Source organism: Pleurodeles waltl, chromosome 2_2, assembly GCF_031143425.1.
Source record: "Pleurodeles waltl isolate 20211129_DDA chromosome 2_2, aPleWal1.hap1.20221129, whole genome shotgun sequence".
Taxonomy (NCBI): domain Eukaryota; kingdom Metazoa; phylum Chordata; class Amphibia; order Caudata; family Salamandridae; genus Pleurodeles; species Pleurodeles waltl.
The window spans coordinates 1024863149-1024879077 of NC_090439.1; the positions used below are offsets into that span (position 1 = coordinate 1024863149).

The 15929-nt window shown below is 39.5% G+C and overlaps 1 protein-coding gene across 2 annotated transcripts in view; it reads right to left on the bottom strand.

The window, feature by feature from the left end:
- Positions 1-15929, bottom strand: part of KCNQ3 (potassium voltage-gated channel subfamily Q member 3) — a 660337-nt gene that overhangs the window by 19798 nt on the left and 624610 nt on the right. For both annotated transcript variants that reach the window (XM_069220769.1, XM_069220768.1), the window contains one exon: positions 10293-10377. In XM_069220769.1, coding sequence (XP_069076870.1) covers positions 10293-10377 — 85 coding nt within the window. The remainder of the gene's footprint in view (positions 1-10292; positions 10378-15929) is intronic.

Here is a 15929-nt window from a genome sequence, read left to right on the forward strand (position 1 = left end):
GCTCTTTATTTCACTTAACTGTTGTTTTATTATCAAATTGGAAATGTTCACTTCTGTTAATAAAAACATCTATTGATTCTGTCAATATCCTATTGGATGTGTATTGCACTCCATCTATATTGAGTTTGCTCTTATCCTAACAATCAATTCTTTGTCACTGTGTAAACATCTCTGCTAGACATTGTACTTCTCGTCCTACACACCTATCTGTAATACCTTAAAGCTTATCTAACAGACATTGTGATGACCCTCTTAATGAGATATGTGATGTTTCTGCTTTGTAAACTGAAAATCAATAAACAGATAAACACAATAAAAAATAAAAAATAAAAAATAAAGATGTACTATTATAAAAACAAAATTACATATTGGTGATTACATTGAAAACTAGCAAGGACAATCTCAAAAAGACATGTTTCTGCCATTCAGAAGATGTGTCCACCTACATCTCAGATTGAGATGAGGATGTTCCTGGGGATCGTTGACTACTGTTGTCAGTGGATTCTAAACTTTTTCCTGATTACAAAGCTTTTAATAAGTGTTGGACTGGAAATCCTTAATGTGGTTTTCCACAGCTTCTTGCCTACAATCCTCTTATTTTTGCTGACTTCGTTTTTGGTGGCCTTAGTCCTCTGCACACTTTACCACTGCTAACTAGTGCTAAAGTGCTTGTGCTCTCTCCCTAAAACATGGCAACATTGGCTTCCACTCAATTGGCACATTAAATATACTTGTAAGTCCTTAGTAAGGTAGTACTGCCTACCCACAGGGCCTGTAAATTAAATGCTACTGGTAAACCTGCATAACGTATTGTGCTACCCACTTAGGCAGCCCTTTAAAGATGCACCAGGCCTGCCATTACAGCCTGTGTGCAGTTCCAAAGTACCATTTTTACCTGGAAAAATAAACCTGTTGCCAGCCCTAAACCTTCCTTTTTAATATACGCAATTCACCCCTAGGTTAGGCTCTTCACAGCCCCGGAGGGCAAGGTGCAAAGTATTTATAAAGTAGGACATGTACCTTTAAGCAGTACATATCCTGGCAGTAAAAAAAATTAGTTTTTCACTACTACAAAGCCTGCCTCTCACATAGGATAACATTGAGTTACCTTATTAAATTTAATAAGTGATAACTTTCATTTGAGGAAAAGTAGGAATTTCGAGTTTGGGGTCTAAAGAATTGTAACTTAAAATCCTTTTCAATTGTAAAGTTGGATTTAAAATCACATTTCTGCAAATGCCCCTTTAAGAAAGAAGACATTTTCTAGTGCCAACCATTTGGTACCTGCAGACTGTATCTTGAGTCATATGACTGGGTGTACCTCACAGTTGGTTTCTGTGTATTGCTCCCAGACACAGAGACAAAGGGGGAATAGGTCTTGTCAGTATGAGCCATCCCTGTTAGGATGAGGGGTAGGAGCTGTCACATTCCACACTTGCATATCACAAAGACTCTGCCTTAGCACATTCACAAAGGATTTCACGCTAGTCTGTCCCCAGATAAGCTGGGGCCATGGCAGGGAGGAAATAAATTCTATACAATCTGCAGAGGGAGAAAATTAAAGGCTTCTCCCATTTCAAAGTGGGCAACAGGTTTAAATAGTGGACCCTCAGACCCAACTCTTCACGTCACTTTTAGACTTGTGGACTCTGGCAGGAAGGACTGCCCAACTGTAAAGTCTGCCCTGCTGACCTACTTACAGACCAAGGGCTGCATTGCTTCCCAAGACCTGCTGTTGGGACACCAGGACTCTTCTGCTGCTGTAAGCTGCACTGCTGATCCCAGCCTGCCTGCGTGGGCCAAGGACTCCAAGGAATCAGGGTCAGGGTCAGGGTCAGTCTCCTGATTCAAGTCACTTAACAGGCTTCTTCGACGTTGATGTATCTCCACGCATCTCCATGCAGCCATTCATCGACTCAGGCCCAGAGCAATGCAGCTTGTATTCAATGCCAGAGCTTCTCAGCACAGGTCCTCTCAAACCCCGGTGTCTTCTTTGACGCAGACACTGTGCAACACTGGCCCAACATGACGCATCACGCCCCCTGCACCAATGCATCTCAGCCCAAGTCTCTGTAGGGCCCATTGGTTTCCTCGACGATGAAGCAGGACTTCCCATTGCATCCCTTTGTTGACAGTCATTGAATCTGCTACTCTGCAGTGAATCTTAACGCTGGACCTCGTATTGCAGTAGCTCAACACATGGAAGTCGTATCGCAATGCCTCAGCTGCTAGGTACTTTACGGCATACCAAACTCAGTCCTGAACTTGTGATTTGGACCCTACCTCAGCTAGATAACCAAAATAAGAAAAAATAGTGGAGCACTCAAAATCTCTATAAATCATTCATGTACTAGTCAATAAGAACATCTAGTATAAACAGGAAAAATGGCATACATAATTAAAAAAAGAACCAATTGGGTGTTGAAGGTGTATGTATCGTTGACAACTTAAATAATAAATTAACTATACATTTAAAATATAATGTTTGGAATGTCCTATCCATGATACCGTAAAAGCACATAAAAAGCAATACCAAAATATGAATTCTTTCGATACTGCAAAAAGAATTAGTGTCCGTTACTATGAAGATCTGCTTCGTAGTTAAGCCCAAGAGTTCATTCTTTGTAAATCTTCAAGCATTTGAGGTAATCTTCCACTCATGCAGTGTTATATCCAAGAGTCCGTTTGACAGTTGGGCCTTGATCTTTTATGAGTCTTCAACCACACAAAGTGAGTTTCAGCCCATACAATGTTTTTGCCGACACGTGTTTCGTCCTGTTCTGGGACTTTATCAAGGCTTATGTTTAATTCCAAATGGACACCAAAGTTCCAATTTTGCAGAATCCAACTCTCTTGCTAACGTCTAGCCCTCATCGGCGGCGGCGGCAGCGGCATGTTACATAACATCAGGGCCCAACTGTCATACGGACTATTGGCTATAACACTGCATGTAGATCCACACTCATGCGAATAGATCCATTACTTTTGTGAGCTAAGACAATACATGTAACTCAAGCTGAAGATTCAAAAGGTTCAATTAGAACTTGCTCACATAGTTTGCTCGATTCTTATTTTAACTCTAAGTGCAAAGCCAATGGTACTCCGGAAAATAGCCTTATCTTGTGACTGAAACCCTTAAACATACCAATATTTTCTTGAAATACATCCGGATATGCATTCTCCCAAGCATCAAGTTTGACTGTATGTACTGCTTCTTCAATCCTACTTGGGCTGGATTGTTGGAATTTACCAATATACCTACATTTTTATGATGTTGCCAAACCAACAAACAAGCATAATCTCTTGCTAAGTATACCATTCCTTTCATAATGCTGTTTTGAAAATTAAATTCTGCTTCAAACCCCCCCATACACTTATGGGCTTGCCTCCATAACCCACTGGTCTTATCAATGAGTCCTTTCATTAAGCTCCACTGAAAGTTTCCTTCCACATTTTCTTACATAACAGAGTAAAAGGGGACCCTGAATTGGCCTTTACCCTTACTTCAATTCCGTTAATGGATATAGTGCAAAAGGGTCTTTTTATTTTGTCTAAGGACACTCTCCACACTACATAATTTTGTTCATCATTTTTAGACATCATAAATTCTCAAAACCTTGTCTTCATCACTATTGGAAGTATCATTTTCAGGCAACTTGTTTGCTCCTACTTTGTGAACCTTGCTCAGTTTCATTCTGCTGGATGACCTAAAGATCCTGGCAAAATGTTCTTTTTTCATGCATTTAGCACAAGTTTTGTCTACGGCCGGACATATACTGGCATTACCTAAATGAACTGTGCTGCCACACCTATAACACTCCAACTGTTTAAAAGGTCGCTTTTTAGATTCTGAGTCAATTTTACCCTCTCTTCCTGCTTTTTTCCTTTCTTGTTCTTGCTCTTAATAACCATCAGATTTTGAGGTTGAGATTTAGAAACTGACCTTGTCATTTGTACTGCTTTTTCTAATGTCACATTTGGAGTTGAAAACAAAGCTTCTTGAACTTATACGTTTTTTCTTCAAGTTGATCCCTTATCATTTCCTCCTCGAATGCTTTGCATTCACAAAATACCCCTAGTATTCCTTAAGGCACCAACAACACTCGCAGCAGACTCACCAGAAATTTGTAAACATTTGTAGAACTTGCTCCTTTCCATGATGACATTTTTGCATGCCTTGAATCTTAAATCAAGTGATTTCATAGCCAAAGCATACTCATCTATACCTCCATCACCTTCACTTTCTTCTACCATTATTGTCTCCTTGGAAATGTGTTTAAAACTTTTACGCCTTTTTAATCGCAAACAATGTTGAAAAAAAGCACTTTTTTCATATATGTAAAACACTCTCCATCTTAGGCATCCAGGTATGCCCTCAAAACCCTCTTTCCACAATTCCCAAAATGATTCAGGAGTAGTAGGTTTCAGTGCATGCTGCATTGTTTGATGAATATATTGTAATAAAAATATGGCTATCCCTACTGAAGCACAATCTGATATTCTGGCCCAGCATGCCCAAAGTATACCAAGTGAATAGAAATAAGTGATGGAGGTGTGCCTATGGTGGCTGACATAATACATATGTAGGGTCCCATGTGGGGAATCAGTAATATTGTGACCAACCAAGACCTCCAGACTTACCTACCAAGCTGTCAACCGCATGTCAGTTAGTTATTCATCCTCTGATCCCTGTAGACGGAACTGCTCTAACAACATGTCCTGCACCGTAGAAATGGATCATTTAAATAACCCCCTATATTCCTCTCTACGTAGTGCCGAGCTTTCTGCCTCTCCCCATCTGCACACTCCATCTCACGAAGTGGACACCAATGGAGGGACTGACAACTTCCAGCATCTTGTTATTTGCAATTTCACAATAAGTAATGCCAGGTCTGCAAAACACACTGCTATGCTGGAACACTTGGACCTTGGGTACAGTATGCAATGCTCCAACATGTCCCAATATGTTAGCTCTGTCACTAACCTAAGTGAATCATGGATGCTTCCCCTAGTAGGTTGACAGAGAACAGCATGCCCACATCATAAAGAGTAGGTCTGTGTCCTCTGTGTGACACCGAGGATGACACAGAGGAAAAGAGTGTGTTAACCTTTAAGGGGGTTAAATAAGCACTGTGGAAAATTGAAAATGTAATACATTTGAATTGTGTTTTGTGGAGAATAAAAGTTGCATATTCCAGAAGAAAATGTCATTCCATATCATGTAGTGGGTGAGCTAAGTCTGTTTCTTGTTTATCATGTGAAGAGGTCAATGACACCTGGAGGTGGGAACGAAGGGCCTTATATAGTCACCTCTCCAAATGCCTGCCTGAGCCCATCTCAGAGAGTGCCCCTTCTAGGGCATGTGTCCGTGATTCTTCTCCGGTCGACGTCCAGTTTTGGCGAATGTACCACAATATGAAGCTTAGGCAGAGCTCGAGATTGTATGAATTTCTGGTGCGGGATCAGCGTTCCCTCCTCAAAAGGATCTCCCACATAGACACTCCGCTATTCCCAGTGTACCAGTTTGGCCATGGAGAGTGCCGCTGATGGCATAGGTAGACCACACAAGGGAATGTTATGAGCATATGAAGTCGTGGAATGGGTCAAATGAAGCACAGTGCACCAATAGATAAATGCATTGTTTAATAGTAGAGGTAGTGTGTGTGGCCGGCAGAGCATTACCGGCAACATCAATGTTGAGCTGGCATATAGCCTATGTCTTGGAGATGTATCCCCGCTAATCAATGAGATAGCCAGTGCACTTTTGCCACAGAACAGGAGGCATGAAAATCTGGTGCTTCCAGACCACCCTCATCAGTAGGTAACTGTAGTGTTTAAAGACTGATACTGCATCGCCCTGAGGCTAAGGTAAGGTCTATCCACAATGAATTTAATGTTTTGAATATCGTCTGTGGGTTAACAATGTGGAGATTCACAAAACAATACAGTAATTTCAGTACCATCACCACCTTCGCTAGGGCTAAACAGCCAGCTACTGACAGTGCAAGGGTAACCCAAAATTTCACTTATAGCTATTGCCCTCAGTACGATTCCATCTAGCAAATCAGTGCTGAATACTCAGGGAGCGGCTTCTGTGGGGTACACATCCACATTGATCGGTATTAATCAAATCCTGGAGGAGAGGGAGCAATTGTCTTGGCTGCATTCTACTAAAGATTTTGTAATCTGTGACCAGGAAAGATAGTGGTATGTAAGAGGATAAGGTTTCAGGGATCCAACCAGGTTTCAATAGGGAGGTGACCAGGGCCTGACTCGATGTGGCAGGCAATTCACCAATGTCAAGGGCAGCTTTCTATCATTTCTCAAGCCGCAGCATTAATCGCACAGCAAACATAGCATAGAACTCTATGGGCAGGCCTTCCACCCCTGGTGTTTTATTACATGTCATTTCTCTTATGGGCACCCATCGTTCCTCCGACGTTATCGGTGCTGCTAGCAACGTACGCACATCATCTCCCAGCCGTGGAAGCTCTAGGTCCCTTAAGAATCCCTCCGGAAACAATTCTTTCTGATATATTACTAAATCTGACATCCTGTGTCCTTCTACCTAAAAAGTTACAGTGAAGCACAAATCATCAAAGCTAAGAACATTTTGAAAGACCTGTTCAGAGTTTTTGAAGTTGCAGCACCAAAGCTTTGTAGCTTTTCTGCCATGCCCCCAAAGCAACTTTGCAATAACTTAATGTCATCATTTGCCAACAAGATCGCCAATAAAATGACTGATACATCTACATCTCGTACATCAATAAGTCCACTAATCCACAGTCCCTCATGAATGTTTACTATCTTTTCCTCAGTCCTGGACATGATCAAGTTCTCGGAATCATTCAAATAATCTGCTGCCCTCACTGACATCTGCAACACCAAATTCATGAGCTTGGGTCTTCTACCTCTTGCCCACCTATTTACTATATCCATCCATACTTCACTCTCTGTTTGTGAAACCTTTCAAACTTTCAAGCATACATATGTTCCTATGCTCCTCAAAAGCCTAAATATAAACCCAGATTTCTTGTCCAAATATGGACTATTTCATTTTTGATTCCAAAGATGGGAGGGACCTAGAATTTGCATGGTCACTAAAAACCGAAAATCTTTCCAAAGGGTGACAAATTTTACATTTAGAAGTAGGCGAAGATTTGTTCATCCATCTCAGGCTCTGATATGAAGTATGAGAAAAGACGGCATCTTTACAACAAGGGTAGCGTTCACCCCATACACTAACTGATCTCCAATGCACACTCTGCAACAACTGCTGACAAATGCATCACAATAATGTAGGAACTGTCTTTTTTGTTTGTCTTAAATACACCCTTCACAGTCCCCTAAAGCAATGAAATAACTTTTCCCAATATTGTTGTTGCACTCTGAATAAGCTAATGTAACTAAATTACTTAGCAGTCCTTATTATGGCTGATAATTAAATCTTTCTACTTGCCCTTACAATGAAAAATAGATATTGACAGATATAGACAGATTGCAACATGTACTCTCTTTTTGAACCCACTTCATTTGCTTGTGATATGTCTCTGCTAATGCTTCATAATAACCATATTTATTTCTAACCTTTATGTAACACCACTTGGTGATATTCTGACCACACCAGGTATTTTCTTCTGTCAATATGCTGATTATAATTAGATATATCTAAGGACCAACACTAACATAATCTACTCACTTAGATGACATATCTATCTAAAGTATAGTTGTGTATAGTTGAGTTCAAATTACAGTTCAATCTGCAAAACACTTAATTTTGCTGCTAATTAAAACTGGAATACACCGATTCACTGGGTAAATTAATGTTATCCTCTGGGGCTTGGTCCTAAGAGTGTTACTCCCACATAACTCTCGAGTTGCACCTTAGATTCCATGTTATATTTTTCCTGACATGCTGTTACACCCTGATCCGATCAAAAGCACAAAAAATATTATGAATCACAAGACACCTTATTTCAAAAGGTTACCCCAAGTTGGCTGTCTAGCTATGGTCATCTTAAAAAAATTAATATGGAAATGATCTCCTTGCTGATCTCCCTAATATACAATGTACTGCTCTTGAAGCTGTCCTTTCCTTGCCTGCTTGGCTTGCCTCCAATACTAAAATACTTTGTTCTTAGCATGCTCCAATCGCTCCTCCCAAAATTAGGATGTACATACAAAACGGTGTCCATCACTTTTAAATGTTCCCTATATTAACACTTCAAAGTATTTGTTACAAACCTTAAAAATTCAAGTTGAAAGAGGTTACTGAGAAGCACTCTACCTCTTTTTATCAAAACGCATCCACTTCACAAAATAAAATACACTTGGTCATGTTAGACTAGCCTCTCTTTCCTCACAACACTTCAAAAAAGGTACCATCCAAAATACACAAGCTGTAGTAATTAACATTGTTTGCAAAGTTGGTACTGAATGCATTACTGCCTGTATCTCAGAAGTAGTTGCTCAGGGGACTTTGCTTCTTGTCCATTAGGTAATCAATTCCTCCAACTTCATTGATAATCCTCAGAGTATTCTTTAAATAGAGGTCTCATTGCGACCCTCACTTGGTAAATTTTTTCAAAAAGGAATATGAAACCCTACGCAGAGCAGACTTACAGCTATCAATTACAAATGTTAAAATCCTTGGTGACTCACAAATGAATTGTAAATTTCCAAGGATCATCTCCAAGTACTCCAGTGGTATGCCGCTTCATGAAAAGTTAAAAAGAGATGGCATAGCAAAACTCTGCAAAGGAGGGAGTACCCTGTTTTCTCTTCCAACCAGGAAAGGCCCTTAATTCTACATTTAAAACAGGATTCTTTAATTGTATTTCCAGCGTGGAAAAACACATGTACATCATTTGTGAATACTAGGTTTGTTGATGTCACTTAAGTTTATGCTGATTTCACATCCTTTCTATGGTATAAGACTAACACAAGCAGACAGTCTGTAAAACTGGGGGTTTTTCTGCAGTGGTAAATCAGACCTGCAGACTAAAATGTCTATTGATCCTGATTTTGGGAATCTGGATCATGGAAATCTTACCAATGCATCACAGTTTTTTTAGTTGTAATTTTATGCGCAACTTATTTGGAAACAGCTGTAGTAAGCAGTTTTGTTAGAGGACTCATGGCTTCATACTGTTATATCAATACATTTTATACCAATAATGATCAATGGATTTTGCCAAAGTCCTTGCTGGACAACAAATGTTTTAAAGGTCAGACAAACTATATTTGTATGGCCAACCTCTTCCACAGATGCAGCTTTTTTAATGTAGATGTTTCCTGAAGACCAAGTGATCAAGTGATTCATCTTACAATCAAGTAAATAAGGAAAACTGAATAGTGTTTCATCAATTCAATGAGGTACAGGGTTACAGAGAAAATTGTTTAGACTCTCTAGATAATCTTTAACTTTCAGAAAGAGGTGAAGGCACATGCAACTGTAAATGGGACTGGAAGGTTGTACCATATAACATAAAGAATGCCAAGCTCAGCTCTGAAGGTGGCAGAACATTTCTTCAGAAAGGAAAGAAGAAAATAACAGTTTGAGCCTCATTTATTATGAATGTTTAGTTTTGAAACACTGAAAATAATTAGTATTACCTAATGTAGTGGCACTGCATTTCTAGATGAGTCAAAAACAATAAATAGTGAACTTGAATCTTAGAGCCAAAATGTGACTGTGGCCTTCCACTTTCATTTGAAGAAGGGAATTATATTGATTCTCTTAGAATAATTATAGAATAGCTTCCCAATCTTTTTGCTTAGTAAGATTATGGAAGTGGGAATCCTATATAACGTTAAGCACATTACTAGAGATCTAATTAGGTTAAAACAAGATCAATATAATCAGCAGTTGGTATGTTTTATAATTTTAAACTTCCTTTAAAGTATTTCGGCAGAGGTAGTGTATCATAAAATTCTGACTCATAATTATATCCGGCATGTAAAAACAGTAACAGTAATGTGACCACTATCAAGGATAAATCTCTTCATTTGACAATTATAAGTACAGAGAAGAAAACAATCATTATCAGCATGAACCTTTTCTAACTCAACTTCAGTTTGTTCACCCACCATATTCCAAGCATCATATTCTGATCATCCAAATCTGTTTCCAAACAATGGTAGTCAAGTACTATGACCACAAGCCCTCCTGTGACAAAGGCCACCAAAAGACAGAACCAGTTACCAGAAAACGTCTTTCAATTCGGCAGATCCTTCACTGAACTATCAAATACTTGCAAACACCTTTATTGAACATATTATAACATAAATACCTGTCTTTCCACCTTCACAAATCTTCCTATCATGCTTTGGTCTTCTATGTCTGATGCTGATGCTTTGGCTACATATGGCTCATGTCTGGAAAAGAATGAAAAGAGACTCATTAGTATTTCTGTGCCGATATGTGGTTAGGAAGTTATGTAATGTTATGGTATGTAAGTTATGTAACTCAACACAACTTTTTATTAAGACAATTCTTTAAAGTGCTCGGACCTTGAAGCAACATTTTATAATTTATCATTTTTAAAACTGATGTAACAATATCTGTTAATTTCACTACAATGCATTAATTCTCATGGATAACTTGTTTACTTCCCTGCTGAAATGTCTATGTTCTGGCAACAAAGTTTCAAGCACATCTATTAGTATATTATGATGCATGCCAAGCCATGACATAACAAATAAAATATTAAGTCTGAGCCAGATAGATGATTGATTTTGAGACACTAAGGTTGTTTTGAAGCACGTCTTCATCTTCTGTTTTATTTTTTCATACACTATACGGAAATCCATATTTTGCTATGTTCGTTCCATCATTATGTTTGTAATCAACATCTGTTGCCTGGCTCACAGAAAAATTCAGAAAAAGGCCTTCTTTCGTTTCTCAGACATACAAAGTAAATGTCAGACTAGTTTGGTATTCACAAAGGGTTCCAAAAGAACACCAGAGAAGCTCACATTTTCTTGGGGTACTCCTGGAATTCTTTGTGAACATTTACGCATACATTGATGTAACACAATAGTGCACTTATGCACCAAAACGTTGTATTTTACATTTTCCTCCATCATCCCCATTTCTGCTCTGAAAATGGAATTAGTCCTGTCTTTGACAGGAGAACATATCAAACCATGCCTAGAATGGAAAGGGTCATGCTCAAATTTCTGCCTCAGAATACCCACTCCATACCCCTGGGAGAGAATTTAGTACACAAAGAAGTATGCATGCATAACTACTTTTACAGGTGTGAGGCAACATTTACAGACTATGCAAGAAAATTTGTCAATAGTTAGGGAGGAAATGAGTCTTTCTCAAGTAAAAAGCCCAACCTTTCAACAAGTCCGACACACAAGTTCAAAAAATAAAACCGGCTCAACCACAGGTAGGTATGGCATAGATAAGACAAGCCACACTTGAGGAAACGTGTATTTAGCAGCACAAAAACAATTAATAAGTCAAACCACAACACAATAAACCCCCCCCACAAAAATCCAAAATAACACAAAAACAACTTAAATCCAGTAAGGGGCACGGGCGATATGAATTTTGAAAGTTTTGGGGTGAAAAGCACCAACAAGGTAATGTGTAGCAGCACCTCGGTGTGATTGCAGGCTGAACATGAGGGCAGTAGGTTGGATACAATAAGCAGGACATCTTTCTTAAAGATTTTACCTTTTGAGTTAGTTTTTTAAGATAATTCAAAATCCTAGAGAAGGGCAAGTTTGCAGATTTCTGGCAAAGTCTTCTTGAAGTTGGACAAGGTCACACTGAAACCCTGGTTTTGGCGTGAAAAGCTCAGGACAAAAAAATTACAATTTGGCACCTGCTGAAGTCTTCACATTTCTTGGGCACTTTTCCCTCCTTTCCCTGGTCAAGATTTCTAACTTCAGATTTAGGGACTGATTTAGATCTCGGCGGAGGGGTTACTCTGTCGCAACGGTGACAGATGTCCTGTCCACCGAAATCTAAATACCATAGAAAACAATGGTATTTAGATTTTGGCAGATGGGATATATGTCACCATTGCGACAAAGTAAATCCTCTGCAGAGATCTAAATAAGGCCTTTAGTCCCTTTTTTGAAATTGAAAATCTTCCAGCAGAACAAGCATGGAAGTTGTATCTGACAAAGTCCTCTCAAAGTTGAACGGGTGCTGTGAGGTGCAGCTGAAGATCCTGAGGTCTTGAAAGTCAAATCATTTTTGAAATCACAAATCTTAAGATTTTCTGAAGCAGTTCGTCTTGGTCTCTTCTAAAGCTCTTAGTATCTCAGAGGCAGCACTGAGGGGCCAGGACTACTCCAACAAAGACTACCCGCAGGATCCAGTTGCTACTGGTCTGCTGTCCACTTAAGGAAAAAGGCCCAGTGCAGCTTGCTGTGTCCCTGTAGCCACAAAGGTGGTCAGCTAACTGACCCTGGGGGTCCACTTCTCACTTGTGTGTGCAAGTGAGAGCAGTTCCAGCCCCTTAGGTTTCCACACCGGTCACAGAGTTCCTCTTCTTTTGTTCCACTGGTCCTGTGTTCTAACAAGCTGTGGGTGAGGTGCCACTTTTATAGGCTTTACTAGCAGTAGGTGGGGGTAACCCATGGGCATTCCCTAACTTCTGATAAAACAATAGCTCAGCCTCCCAACTTTTGTAGCATATCCTGTTTGCCTTACTGCAAACTACAACTCAGTGCACTATTCTGTCTCAAATCCATTATGGTAGCACCCTTCTGTCCTTGGACTATTCTGGTTTCCCAGCCAGTGTTTTGCTTATGGAAATGAGCAGTGCCCTCCTCCTCAAACCACAAAATTAATTCTGGGATAAGGTCCCCCTCCCAATGGGCTGGTGGCAAGCATCCTATAGTGGGCCCAGGGAAAGAAGGTTTCTCTTCCGCAGGTATTCCTTTATGACTGGGCAGGTCTCACCTGGGTTCCTTTCTAGTTAATAAAGTTACTGACCTCTTCCTAGCTGCTCTTCCATAGCTGAGAAGAGTAACATACCTCACACTCAGGTCCTATTGCCTAAAGGCCTAAGCTATTGTTTCTACTCTCCTGGCAGTTTTCACACCTTGTTACGGGGAACCACTGACAGGGGCCTGCTGCTGGCAGGTTATTGCTATTTACTGCTGATGGTTCTTGCAGACAAACTCCAAATTTTTAAAAGTAACTTTTTCTAAATATGCATCAAATATCAAATTCACAAGTGAATTGTATTATAGAATAAATATTAAAAATAGTAGTTGAATCAATTGTATACCTTGTTCCATACCAGAGCTATTAGATATAGTAGTTGATTCCGAACTTACATTTTGTCTCATAAAAACCACTACAACCCTTCACAATGAACACAGATTTGGGGGGCTAATCAGGGTAGGTACATGCCAACACTAAATTCCCGCATCTACCCCTTTTAAATACTATGCTCCTTTTTCGGCTACTAAGCCCACTTGAGGTGACATATTTAATCTTTAAAAGTATGGTTCTTCTAGTCACAAATAATTATTTTGACACGTTTGTCTGCAGGTTTAAAAGTTGCAACAGTCAGGCTAGACAGGTAGGTCTGGAGCTATGTTTTCTTTGTAAGTCTAGTGGGTGGGGCAGCATGCACTTAATGCACAGATTACATTTGTCTTCATACACCAACAGTGTATTTTCTTGTCCCATATGATATGGCCTTACTGGAAAGTTCAATAAACCATTTAGGAGTTAACCCGTTGACTCCTGTGCTAGGGGGACTAGATAGCAGTACCCCAGTGTGCAGAGTTACAAAATCAGAAGAAAAAAATGGTGATTATATAAAAACTACATTTTCTGTCAGTATCCTAACATGGATTTACACTTGCAAATTAATCAAGCAATTTGAGTACTTAGGTAGAAATTTCTTGTGAAACTTAACTTGAAAATAGACTCCCTAGTGTTTTTGATGTAGCTAATAGCTGAAGGTTTGCTAGTCAGTCCTCAACCACAGGTGCTCTGTTTAAATAGACATTACTCTGAATTGCCATTATTGTCACGCTATTAAATTCATCAACTGCATGTGCATCGAGATCGTGGCCAGTTAAACAGTGCAGGTAAAGAGTGCTGGAGTGAAAGGTGTACCTTTTCAGTTTCAGATTAAAATGCTGCTGTCAAAGAGGAATATACCTATGTGTAACAAGGAGGTGAATCTTACATCTGGTCAATGACAAGCTTTGGGAAAGGTTAGATTACAGCATTTATAGTGAGTGAACTAGTATGAGAATATGTTGTATTTCACAGATATTGTGTAGGTAAATTAGAGAATGTGAAAAAGAACAAGGAAAAAAAGCATTACGAATGATTATGGAATCCCATTTAAGTAAACAATCGTGTGGGCACTATTATCTACTCATTAAATTATCATCTTAAATTGATGCGGGTGTCATGGTAACTGTTAGTGAAAAATAATAGTGCCAAAATACGTATTGTCATTATTGGTATCACATCAAATTATGAGAACTCACGACTAGTTAGATCTTCCAAAAGCAATGTGAAGACAATTACAAGTCCTACAAAATTAATCTGCCAAGGCAGTGGTCAATTGATCCAAGTTTAAATGCATCCCTCTATCTTGTATAAGTTGCATTGGCTTCCTGAGGTGCTGAGTATCCATCTGAGAGCATGAGTGATACCGTGTTTTAAAGGATAGATAGATGACTGGGTGCACAGATAAATGGATAAATGAGTGCATGGATAAAGGCATATTTAAGAGCCCCTAGTGTCATTCTAATGCTGCATTAGTGTAATTTGTTTATGCTATTGTGGCATTAGAAGGCAAAAAACGCAGCACCATATTTACATAGTGGCACAATGCATGTATTACGCCACTTTGTAACCCTTTGCGCTACATTATACCTGTGCTAGGCATAATGTATGCAAAGGGAGCGCTCCCCCATTAGGAAACCGAAAAAAAATTGCAAGGAAATCTAAAAGATTTCCTTATGTTATTTTTTGGGGCACTTTTAACCCCTGCTCAGAGCAGGCATTAACAGGGGGCTTACCATTGATTACAAGGGGCCCCTATGTACTCTGCCAAAGTAGCGGCAATAGTGTAAAAAAAAATTATGCTATTGCCTCCTAACCTGCGCTATGGTGTACTGTATTTTAAATACGGTGCACACATGGGGGTGGTAGGAGGGCACTAAAGGGCTACACTAAATGCAGCGCCACTTTTCTTAAATATGCCCTCTACTTTCTTCCATTAAAAAGGAAAGGATATTGTAAATCACCGCATAATTTCTGAAGGAATGTGATCATTATCTCTGTAGCTCAATCAGGTCATAGAATTCTTGGTGTGTTTAATGTCCTGATGACACATGGCAAGTCACATTATATCTGCCATACATGCAATTCATTGAGTTGCTTCTTTTGTTTAATTGATTGTTACTCTCTTGCTTTCAGTCATTATTGCCTTGGGGAAACAATATCCAGCAATATATTTTCTCACCTTACAACTGATCAGATCATAGGTTAATAGCACTATAGGAAGCACTTTTTCTATTATTCTAGCGTGCACAGAAAATAATGTCTGTTTTCCACTCAAAAAAACGATATAAGTGAAATTCCTTCACTACTTAATTTAAGGGTCAGCTGTTCCTAGTGTATCATGAATGACTTGCTGAGTGATTTATTGTGTACTATCTCCCATTAAGGGATGCATTCAGAATATTAAATTCATATTTCATATAAGCCAGTGCAGACCAAGGGCCGTACTTTTCCACTAAGGGTCTGATTTAGATCTTGGTGGTGTTTCCCCCAAGCCACGTAGGAGGTGGGACAGAGAAGATCGTCAAGTTGCCAGTGTTCACCCCGCCGTATTTAGATGTAACAGTCCTGCAGGTGGTGTACTGGCGGAGGTTCACTGATGGCGAGAGACAGCAGTGGGACTCGATGGACTTCATCCAATGGC